This window comes from Schistocerca piceifrons, chromosome 2, assembly GCF_021461385.2.
Source record: "Schistocerca piceifrons isolate TAMUIC-IGC-003096 chromosome 2, iqSchPice1.1, whole genome shotgun sequence".
Taxonomy (NCBI): domain Eukaryota; kingdom Metazoa; phylum Arthropoda; class Insecta; order Orthoptera; family Acrididae; genus Schistocerca; species Schistocerca piceifrons.
In genome coordinates, this window is record NC_060139.1 from 713,440,998 (window position 1) to 713,453,154 (window position 12,157).

At 38.3% G+C, this 12,157-nt stretch overlaps 1 protein-coding gene across 1 annotated transcript in view; it reads left to right on the forward strand.

Moving 5' to 3' along the window:
- LOC124776522 (protein MCM10 homolog) overlaps positions 1 to 12,157 on the forward strand; it is a 99,658-nt gene that overhangs the window by 14,963 nt on the left and 72,538 nt on the right. The window contains 1 exon segment of the mRNA XM_047251551.1: positions 250 to 401. Within this exon segment, the coding sequence (XP_047107507.1) occupies positions 250 to 401 (152 nt within the window).

The following is a 12,157-nucleotide window of genomic DNA, read 5'->3' on the forward strand; positions in this document are numbered from 1 at the left end:
ATTTGTTGCGAAGGGTTCAATATTTTCTTGAACATCCATTGTCTGCCTATCCTACCCCATCATGCTAACCAGCAAGTTCGCAGAAGACATTTACCATTACATTTCAAATAGTCATGCTTAATTGCCTGTATTCTGCATGTTCCATGCATGTAAAATTATAATACATGGTTGACTGAATGCAGATTATTCTTTGGCAGTGTTATTGCTACTCTGCCTTGTACACTTGCATTTGTTTTGTTTTGTTTTCAGGGTTCAAGCTACACTGTGTGGCGGATTTCTGATTTGAAGTCCTCTCTACTAACAGTATCAATCTTTTTGTTTGGTGCCGCATACTCCACACATTGGAAGCATGCCCTTGGTACTGTTGTGGGCATTTTGAATCCAAAATTGATGGCTGGGAGGTATGTAACAATTATTATAGTGCCACAAGGAAATAGTATTTTATATTTTTTGTTAGTTTTTCTCTTCAAACATTATTAGTTACATAGTTGACCAGTTGCTTATTTAATGGATTGTTCACATGATAACATGTTGTGAAATGGATTAGGCCTTAAATTCAACTGCATTTCCAGTTTGTAACCAAAATATGAATTACTGGCTTAGTAAACAAATAGTAAGGTCAACTTTTCAAATATCACACATTTATCTAATCCTGTTAGTTCTGTTTAGCTTTATTTATAGCTATTTTAGCACAAGTAAACAAACTGGAAAAAGGAGAGTGACATGATGTTAATAAGATTTGGTACTTAGCTTCAGTAATGCTGTTATGAAGATCTTTGCTGGCTCCTTCATGCTAATTTCAGTTTAGAAGCTCCCACTGTGCGAAATTAAACACTGGTTTCATGGTATTCCATTTACAGTAAAACTCCTTTTTAACAAATTTCTCGGGACCCAAATATTTTTTTCCCTTTAAATGTGGGTGTTTCTTAATGGAGGTTTTGCCAGAGTACATGGAAGGGGTGACCAAGAATCATAAATCAGGCATTTTTAGGTGTTATAAGTGCCGTTTCATTACAAAATTGGCAATCTGCTGTGGTACAGATTTAAATGCAGCAAATATAAAATTATTACACTTCTCACAGTACACATGTGATTTTATTTTAAATCAATAGAGCTTGTATATTTGGTCCATCCAGCATATTATAGTAAAATAAGTTGTTGTTAAGGAAATTCCTTACAGCATCAATTCCTTGCACAGCAGCAGCGGAACTTGACGCAACACCCTCCTTTTTTCATCTTCTTCGTCATTGTCACTGCCAGCTCCTACCTGTATTCCTTCATAAGCATTTCATTTGCATGAATCTAGGATATGGAAATCAGGATGTCATCATCACAGTAACACCCTGGAGTGTTGCATTTTCAGAAATGACAGTTTTGCTACTCTCTTCTTCTGGAAGAATGTTGTCAACAGCAACTGATTTATCACAACCAGACTTTGTGAAAAAGTTAAACGCATCTTGCTTTGTTATAGAATAACAGGCAGTAACAAACATATGCATCATTTGTACAGTTCTGAGCCTCATCACTTTCTTCCTCTTAAAGAACAAAATTGACCTCTATACTACTGCTACTCTGTACTTGACTTCGACAGAGTGTCTTAAGCCCTGGTTCAGAGGCTGCAGATGACTTGGGCAGTTTGGAGTAAGGAACACATCATTTACATTCTTCTGAAATTATGTTTCCTTAGCATGTACAAGGCATATGTCAATAAGAAGTACAATTTTCTTTTCTGCTGCACCCCTCTTAGCATCTAAATGTCCGAAAAAGTTGTTAAGGTTTTTGACACCTCAGGGCGTGCTGTTGTAATCATAAGTACAAAGTAGCATTTTTATGTTTTGGAAACACCTGGGAATTAACATTGGAAGCAACATTTCACTTTCATCACTTTTTACATACAGTAACATTGTTGTCCTTTATTTCTACCTCCATGGCATTTTGCAGGAAGTAAATTACAAAAGACACCAGTTTCATCAGTGTTCAGGGCTTATAATGTGTATCAACCATGGTGCTGTAATGTTCTTTTCATAGTTCCCACTTTCTGTGAGAAGAGCCCAATTTTCTCTACTTACACTTTGAAATGACAGGTTATGATGTTTTCTAAAACAACTTAACCAGTCGTTGAATGTACTGAAATTTTCAGTGCCAGTCTACAGAACGATTTCACGAGCCTTCTCTTGCAGTATGTTTCCACTTATAGGAATTCTTCCACTTCTCAGTCCTTGAGGCTAATATAGAATATTTTCAACATCGTTGAATGCAGACATACAAATGTTCTGTTTTTGGACCTCAGGAATCGTTAGCATCAGCGTTCAACCCTTTGCTGCTGTGGGTGAGTACACACATCCAGCTACACCATTCCTCAGGTGTTGTGGATGTGTATGCACGTGTCTCTTGGTTTTACCTACTGCGCTTTAGCGGCCTGAATGCATCCTGAGCTGGCGACCTCTCACTGCTGTGGACGAGTTACTTCCGTATCTCAATGAATAAAAAAGTTTTTGAGTATTTCTCATATAACATATGTCCCTTGTTGCGTGGTATCATTTGTGAAAAACCATATTTTGATATCTTGAATTATTTATGAGATATAGTGATTGTTATAACCACAAGATTTGTGATGCGCAAGGACATGAATGGGTGCCTCATGCACAATCATCCTTCAGTTATAAAACCCAATAACTTGGGAATAAAAATGAGATATTTTTAATAAAATTTTGATATGTTATCTACAGTTCATTCATTGCAATGTATAAGTTAAAATCAATTTTACATGAAGCTTAAGCAATGCATTTTTAACTCAGGTCCTAAAAATTTATGTGCAATGTTCTACTTAAATCAGTGCAGTGTAGTAAATATGACAGATAAAGGAAAGAAATTCAGTTCTTCATTGAGTGAAGGTTGTTTTTGTTGTTGTTGTAGTCTTCAGTCCTGAGACTGGTTTGATACAGCTCTCCATGCTAATCTATCCTGTGCAAGGTTCTTCATCTCCCAGAACCTACTGCAACCTACATCCTTCTGAATCTGTTTAGTGTATTCATCTCTTGGTCTCCCTCTACAGTTTTTACCTCCACACTGCCCTCCAATTGTTGCCTCAGAATATGCCCTGCCAGGCTATCCCTTCTTCTAGTCAAGTTGTGCCACAAATCTCTCTTCTCTCCAATTCTATTCAATACCTCCTCATTAGTTATGTGATCTACCCATCTAATGTTCAGCATTCTTCTGCAGCACCACATTTTGAAAGCTTCTATTATCTTCTTGTCTAAACTATTTATCGTCCACATTTCACTTCCATACATGGCTACACTCCATACAAATACTTTCAGAAACGACTTCCTGCCACTTAAATCTATACTCGATGTTAACAAATTTCTCTTCTTCAGAAACTCTTTCCTTGCCATTGCCAGTCTACATTTTATATCCTCTCTACTTCGTCCATCATCAGTTATTTTGCTCCCCAAATAGCAGAATTCCTTAACTGCTTTAAGTGTCTCATTTCCTAATCTAATTCTCTCAGCATCACCCGATTTAATTCAACTACATTCCATTATCCTCGTTTTGCTTTTGTTGATGTTCATCTTATATTGTCCTTCCAAGACACTGTCCATTCCGTTCAGGTGCTCTTCCAGGTCCTTTGCTGTCTCTGTCAGAATTACAATGTCATTGGCAAAACTTACAGTTTTTATTTCTTCTCCATGGATTTTAATTCCTACTCTTAATTCTTCTTTTGTTTCCTTTAATACTTGCTCAATATACAGATTGAATATCATAAAGGATAGGCTACAACCCTGTCTCACTCCCTCGCCAACCACTGCTTCCCTTTCATGTCCCTCGACTCTTATAACTGCCATCTGGTTTCTTTTCAAATTGTAAATAGCCTTTTGCTCCCTGTATTTTACCCCTGCCACCTTCAGAATTTGAAAGAGAGTATTCCAGTCAACATTGTCAAAAGCTTTCTCTAAGTCTACAAATGCTAGAAAGGTAGATTTGCCTTTCCTTAACCTATTTTCTAAGATAAGTCGTAGGGTCAGTATTGCCTCACATGTTCCAACATTTCTGCGGAATCCAAACTGATCTTCCCCGAGGTCGACTTCTACCAGTTTTTCCATTCGTCTGTAAAGAATTCACGTTAGTATTTTGCAGCCATGGCTTATTAAACTAATTGTTTGGTAATTTTCACATCTGTCTACACCTTTTTTCTTTGGGATTGGAATTATTATATTCTTCTTGAAGTCTGAGGGTATTTCGCCTGCCTCATACATCTTGCTCATTAGATGGTAAAGTTTTGTTAGGCCTGGCTCTCCCAAGGCTGTCAGTAGTTCTAATGGAATGTTGTCTACTCCCGGGACCTTGTTTCATCTTAGGTCTAGAAGTGCTCTGTCAAACTCTTCAAGCAGTATCTTATCTCCCATTTCATCTTCATCTACATTCTCTTCCATTTCTATAATATTGTCCTCAAGAACATTGCCCTTGTATAGACCCTCTATATACTCCTTCCACCCTTCTGCTTTCCCTTCTTTGCTTAGAACTGGGTTTCCATTTGAGCTCTTGATATTCATGCAAGTGGTTCTCTTTTCTCCAAAGGTCTCTTTAATTTTCCTGTAGGCAGTCTCTACTATACCCCTAGTGATATGCGCCTCTACATCCTTACATTTGTTCTCTAGCCATCCCTGCTTAGCCATTTTGCACTTGCGGTCTATCTCATTTTTGACACATTTGTATTCCTTTGTGCCTGCTTCATTTACTGCATTTTTATATTTTCTCCTTTCCTCAATTAAATTCAGTATCTCTTCTTTACCCAAGGATTTCTACCAGCCCTCATCTTTTTACCTACGTGATCCTCTGCTGCGTTCACTATTTCATCTCCAAAGCTACCCATTCTTCTACTGTATCTCTTTCCTCCATTCTTGACAATCGTTCCCTATTGCTCTCCCTAAAACTCTCCACAACCTCTGGTTCTTTCGTGAAGGTATCAGATAGATAGATAGATAGATAGAGAGCTTCAATTCTTCCGGGTGAATTCAGATTTTTCGGTGCATATTTCGTAAAAAGTAAAACAAAAACCAACATAATTGGGGCCTATTTGTCCCTGTTGTTGGTTTCTTCAAAAATTAAAAGATAGAATGACGGCCTTTCATTATTGATCTGTGCACAACAGCTCTCTGTACCAGTATGTTCCAAAAAACCCCACGTGAAAATGAGATTTTTCAGGAGGGTCATATCTCATTTCTATTAATCACATAGATAAGGGGTCAAGTATTTTGGATAACTCGTGGCCTAGCAACCATTTGTAGATTTATCAGAAGAAAAGACATACTGTAGCCATCCTACAACACATGGACAAAATTGTAATGTTATACAGTTGCTCCAGCTCAGGTGCATCAAGCAGAGAGGTTGTTTTTTTTTTTTTTTCATTATGTGTGGTCTACCATAGATCTTAGGTGGCTCATAAAGCCACTATTTACTTGTGGGCAGTTCTTGTTAAAATGACAAAAACCCAGAATTTTTGGGTACGAAAAGTACCAGTTCCGGAGATGACCACTTTTGTAATTTCGGTTCATGACATACTGTCAAAACTTTTACAATATGTTCTTAAGATGATGGTCTAGGGAAACCTGGAAACTTGTTTCAGTATCATTACCTGTTAATGAGATCCAGAGGTTCAAAGTTACTGTACTTATGCATATACACTGAAGAGCCTAAGAAACTGCCTAATATCATGCAGGGTCTCTGCGAGCGCACAGAAGTGCTGCAACACAATGTGGCATGGACTCGACTAATGTCTGAAATGATGCTGGAGGGAACTGGCACCATGAATCCTGCAGGGCTGTCCATAAATCTGTAAGAATACGAGGGGATGTAGGTCTCTTCTGAACAGCATGTTGCAAGACATCCCAGATGTGCTAAATAATGTTCATGTCTGGGGAGTTTGGTGGCCAGCAGAAATGTTTAAACTCAGAAGAGTGTTCCTGGAGTCATTCTGTAGCAATTCTGGATGTGTTGGGTGTCGTACTATCCTGCTGGCATTGCCCAAGTCCATCGGAAATCACATTGGACGTAAATGGATGCAGGTGATCAGACAGGATGCTTATGTACGTGTCACCTGCCAGCCATATCTAGACGTATCGGGGGTCCCATATCACTCCAACTGTACATGCGCCACAGCATTACAGAGCCTGCACCAGCTTGAACAGTTTCCTGCTGACATGCAGAGTCCATGAATTTGTGAGTTTGTCTCCGTACCCATACAGATCACTCCGCTCGATACAATTTGAAATGAGACTCGTCCAACCAGGCAACATGTTTCCGGTCATCAACAGTCCAATGTCGGTGTTGATGGGCACAGGTGAGGCGTAAAGCTTTGTATCGTGCAGTCATCAAGGGTACATGAGTGGTCCTTCGGCTCCAAAGGCCCATATCGATTACGTTTCATTGAATGCTTTAAACGCTGACTCTTGTTGGTGGCCCAGCATTGAAATTTGCAGCAATTTGTGGAAGTGTTGCACTTCTGTCACATTGAACAATTCTCTTCAGTCTTCGTTGGTCCCATTCTTGCAGGATCTTTTTCCGGCCACAGCGATGTCGGAGATTTGATGTTTTACTGGATTCATGATATTCACGGTGCACTAGTGAAATGGTCATACGGGAAAATCCCCACTTTATCGCATCCTCGGAGATGCTGTGTCCCATTGCTTGTGCACCGAGTATAACACCTCGTTCAAACTCTCTTAAACCTTGATGATGTGCCATTGTAGCAGGAGTAACCGATCTAACAACTGTGCCAGACACGTAACATCTTATATAGGCATTGCCGACCGCAGCATCACATTCTGCCTGTTTACGTATCTCTGTATTTGAATATGCATGCCAATACCAGTTTCTTCGGCACTTCAGTGTAATTTCTTGTCTGACATGTAGTGAACAGATGGCAAAGATTCTAGAGTCATTGCAAGGGTTATAAGGTCACCAAAACTATGTTTTTAGTCAGCATTTTTTCACCAATAACACTTCATGCCACGCTGTCTCTGTATAATGAGCACTTCTCATCAATACAGGCTGTCTTGACATGAAAATTATTAGATGGTGTCACCTGGTGGTGTAAGCACCTAATAAAAAAATTATTTTGTCAAACAAAATTCTGTGTACTTGCAAATCAAATACCGCATCTTTTGGTATACCTTTGGTGTAGCCAAAAATGTTGTGCATTTTTATGCAAAGTAGTGTAAAGGTATATTGCATTGGATGGGAGTCTTGTGCTCCCTTTAAACTAGAGGAAGCATATTATTTCTGATAACAGTTTTATTTTTTTAAGACACAAGTCATAGCCAGGGAATTTTTCAGTGACTAACGGGCGGAGTATCCAGAAAAAATGTGAAGGAAACGATTTTGTGGTAACCTTATACTAAGCATACTTACTTGTTTCTGTGTTCAAATGGCTCTGAGCACTATGGGACTTAACTTCTGAGGTTATCAGTCCCCTAGAACTTAGAACTACTTAAACCTAACTAACCTAAGGACATCACACACATCCATGCATGAGGTAGGATTCGAACCTGCGACCGTAGCGGTTGCTCGGTTCGACTGTAGCGCCTAGAACCGCCCGGCCAATCCGGCCGGCTTTATATGTGTTAAAGTACATAAATGTTTTGAAGTGTGTAAATAAACTGTCAAAACTTTACTGGCCCGTAGAATTCGTTTTATATAAGCACCACTCCCTGCTGTACCAGGAAAAGAAGGGAACCAGCAGAAAAATGCTCCTTTCAGAGCACAAAAAGGCAAATATGTTCCTCTTTAGAAGACTCTGACAGAAAAATGGGAAGCCAACTGCCTCAATCTTCATTCTGCCTTCCTCACCAAATATTAACAATCGATCAGATTCACTATTTTTAGTGCTGAGAGAGAGTAGCAGAGAGACAGTGACAGTGGAAGATAGAGGAGACAATAAACATAAAGAGAGAGGAGACAGTGAAAGTTGGAGCGAGAAAGTGGCAGTGAAAGAGAAAGAGAGATGAAGGAAGACAACAGCAGTGGGGATGGAGAGAAAGGAGATGGTCAGTGAGTGACAATTGCAGTAAAAGAAAAAGAGATGGCTGGAGAATGAAGCCGCAGGAGAAAAAGAGGACGGACTGTGGAAATACAGATGGGTGGATGCCGTACATAGGCTTGGAGGAAATGATAAATACAGACGAGTCATAACTGTAGATATAGGGGACGGTGCATTTTTGGCCAGAATTTTGAACACCTGAAACATTGGCAGTGGGAAAGAAAGACAGGAGGAGACAGTGTAAATGATTGAGGATCTGCTGTAAGTCAATGGGAGAAAAAGGAGACACTGGTTGAGAGACGTATATAGATAGTGGCAGTGAGATGCTTAGTATGAAGGCTTAACTACAAAGAGAGATTGGGTAAAAGGATTTAGAATGTTCTGTGTTAAAAGAGCACGAAAATGTTCGCACATCAAAATTTTTGGCGAGGAGAGGGCAGAATGATGATTAAGGGAGCTGGTTCCCCACTTTTCAGCCAGTCTTTTAAAGAGGAACATATTTGCTTGTTTTGTGCTCTGACAGAGGCATTTTTCTGCTGGTGAAATATTACGTTTGTACTGTATGTTACATAAAAATCACAACTGAAGAAAATTCTCTTGACTTGAAGGTAATGCTGCAACAGCAATGATCCAGATGTATCAAGTGATTCATCATTAAAAATATATTGTGAATTAAAAGTCTGACACTGCATCAAATAGTACCAAACAAACGTGGTATCAAACTGTTCATTTTGCCAACTGGTACCAAACTGTTCATTTTGACAACCTGACCTGTTTCCTGGTACATTACAAAATCTCAGTCAAAATAGATGAATCAGTAAATAAAATTTAACAGGTATGACAATAATTGTGTTTAATTCTTATACTGTATTATTAATGGTATTTATTAATTTAAATTATGTATATATTTAAATTCTCATTTTTAAACACAGTGTTATCAGAAGTAGCTGAAGATTACTAGAAAAGCCTAGTGACAGCAATTTCATCTGCATAGAACACATTATTAGGATCTTCACTTACAATGAGACAGTTTTAGAGATGAAACAAACATTCTGTGGTTTCTAAAGCTTCAGAGATGAGCTGCATGAATTCTGCGAGTGTATTGGTAACTTTTAGCCTCCCTTTAACACACCCAACTGAACTTTTTGTTTTATAGGAAAACACAAATATGTTATTCATGCGCCATAAGCCACCAAGTCAGCCCTGTAGTTTTTACTGCAGGGGACTGTCTACCAATGAAATAAGCCATTCTAAGAAATTGGATATCATAAATTGTTATATTTACTAAAAATTTCCCAATCTATTCCTGCCATTTTTAGAGTAATGTGGATAGAGGGTTTGGGTTAACAAAAAAAGGGGAGCTGATGGATGCCATTTACTTTCTTCAGTTTTGGCTGTCCATATGCAGATATCATACCAGAAAATTATAGGTATTGTTTCATGTAGTGTAAGAACCAGTTCCGTTACTTTGCTGAATGATGGGTAGACATTCTGCGAAGCAGTAAACCACAATACACCATTGGAGATGGCCATTGTTGTGCTTGCAGATAATTGGTAAATTGTGACATTGCAGAATTTGCCTAGTTCAGCATATTTGACATCTTAGTACGCTACACATCAATTTCACATCACACTGTGATGCTCTGCTGTCTGCATGTAATTGAAATTAGGTAGGGGGTTTCGAGGGTATACTAGCAGGGTGTGTACACCTTGGGAAATCCGAGAAAAATCTGGGAATTTTTTCATCTGGGAGGAAACAAGGAAAACCCAGAAACTTTTTAGATTTCTGGGAATTTTTCATTGTTGTAGTTTTAATTTAAATTTTTGTAATTTTGATTGACAAGAACTAAAACTCTAACAAAGAATTGTACTTTAGCCCAGGAATAAAACATAAATGAGAGAAAAACACCAAAATGAAACTTAAATTTCAAAGAAAATGCACCATTTACAACAAAATGCAGAGCACACACTGACTTCTGCTGGCAGCAAAATGTGTGAAAGTCTTTGCAGTGAAAACTATGCAATTCTTCATAAGAACAAACAGCTTTGGATGAGTATGATGCCACAACGGTTTACATTAGTTTCATTTGATCAGTTGCCAGCAGGTTCGTGTGCAAGCACAGAGGCGAAGTTGCATGTGAGCAGAACTTTCTCTTGCCTCTGGCTACTTGAAGTGTGGCTATTAGTTATCTGAGCAGTAGCAACAAGCAGCCATGTGTTAGCCACAAAAACTTTTCTAGGACTCCCAAGCTGCTAGATTTGTGCATGCGCAGAGCAGTCTGAGTTGTAGGGGAGGGGGAAGTCTGCACATGACCTGTGTTTGTTTCATGAGTTTGCTGTTTGCTCTTCGTTTACAGCTCTCACATCAATTTCTGTGGCTGTGAGGTGTAATTCACAAAACTACAGAAGACTAAATATGATATTAGTTTCATTTTCTGATTTTATTTTATTTCCATGTTATTGGTAATCAACCATTAATCATCATGCAGAACAATGAAGTTAGTTTTGTTGGCTTGCTAAAAAATTTGGCTTTTATTACTCTTTTCCACAGAGGCAGCCAATTTATTTGAAACACTATTGGCTGGTTTCCACCATTCACTGAATTTCTGGCACATGTTCTCATCTTCTGGTACTTATGGCATAATGCCGCATGAGCTAATGCAGTACCTGTACTCCAAAAACTTGATATCCTGAAAACCACACTGAAAATTTTAATATCAGTTTGGGGCCTACATCAGTGTCAGTCTAGATGTACTTGAGTCTAGACATGTGCACTTTAAGTGAATTTTGCATTTCAGTATGGTTTACAATACTCTTTCTTGGAGTATTCTGATGACCTGTTTATTTTATGCTAATGCTATATGCATACAAACACATGTAAATGTTCACTTGAAGGTGGCTAAGCAATCAAATTTGGTCTGTAGTATTGAATAAAATGCTGTTTCAAATATATTGACAGCTTTAGCAGAATTTTACAGACCTGTCCATGAAACACAATTTTTTTTATTTTTTTTATTTTTTTTAAATCATAGGACATTTCAACACTTGTCGGGTACCTCCTGTAGGCATGATGTTATTTGTTAATTTGTGTTGTTTACATCTTAAATTTACAGAATGCCATTCTTTGGTAAATTATAAACTGGCAACACCACCGTATTTTATCACTGTAACTCCCTTCAAGTCTTTTTATTTACTCCAGGAGTAGAATATAAATTGCTAGTTGTACAGTTTCCAGCCTTCACACACAATTTTTTAAACCATTTGCAAAAGTGATGAAAAACTTATTGTCCTTAGTTTCGGTAATACAGAGAACAGGTTTTTATTTTTTCAAGAAATTTGTTTTCCTTCCTACTAGCGTTTTGCAGTGCTCTGTGGATGCAAACCTGATAAATGCTAGATGACAGTGTTTCAGAGGATGAATAAGAAGATCTATTTACTTTGAGTTGTACAGTCTACCGTATTTACTCGAATCTAAGCCGCACTTTTTTTCCGATTTTTGTAATCCAAAAAACCGCCTGCGGCTTAGAATCGAGTGCAAAGTAAGCGGAAGTTCTGAAAAATGTTGGTAGGTGCCGCTACAACTATAACTTCTGCTGTCGAATATATGTAGCGCTACACAGGTATGCTTTGTAGGCACAAAGATAAATACTTTCGCCAAAACCTCTGCGTCATTAAAAAAAAGAAAGGTGGAAGACGAGCTTTTTTTTTTTCTCCACCCCGAGTTTCGACCACTGCATTTTCATACATTATCCAACGAAGTAAATACAAATTCCGTATTGTTCGTCTTCGAATGTAGCAGAATTTCAGTGTACTACGAATATCCGACTGGCAAGACTGTTTAGGATGTTTGTCAATATGGCCAACTCTACGTTCTGAATTTTTTCCTACCAGTGAGAAGAGATAGTTGCTAATAGGAACCTGATGAAATGTGAATCACATGCAGTATTCTCTTCACCATAAGAATAATCGAATATAAACATTTTGCCATGTATTCTTTCGCGTTTGCTGCTATCTCATTTAAATCCTGTCTGCCTAATAAACTACGAAACTAGAGTGAGACAACAGCAAACGCGGAAGAATATACGTATTGTGTCATGTTTATATTCGTATTATTCTTAT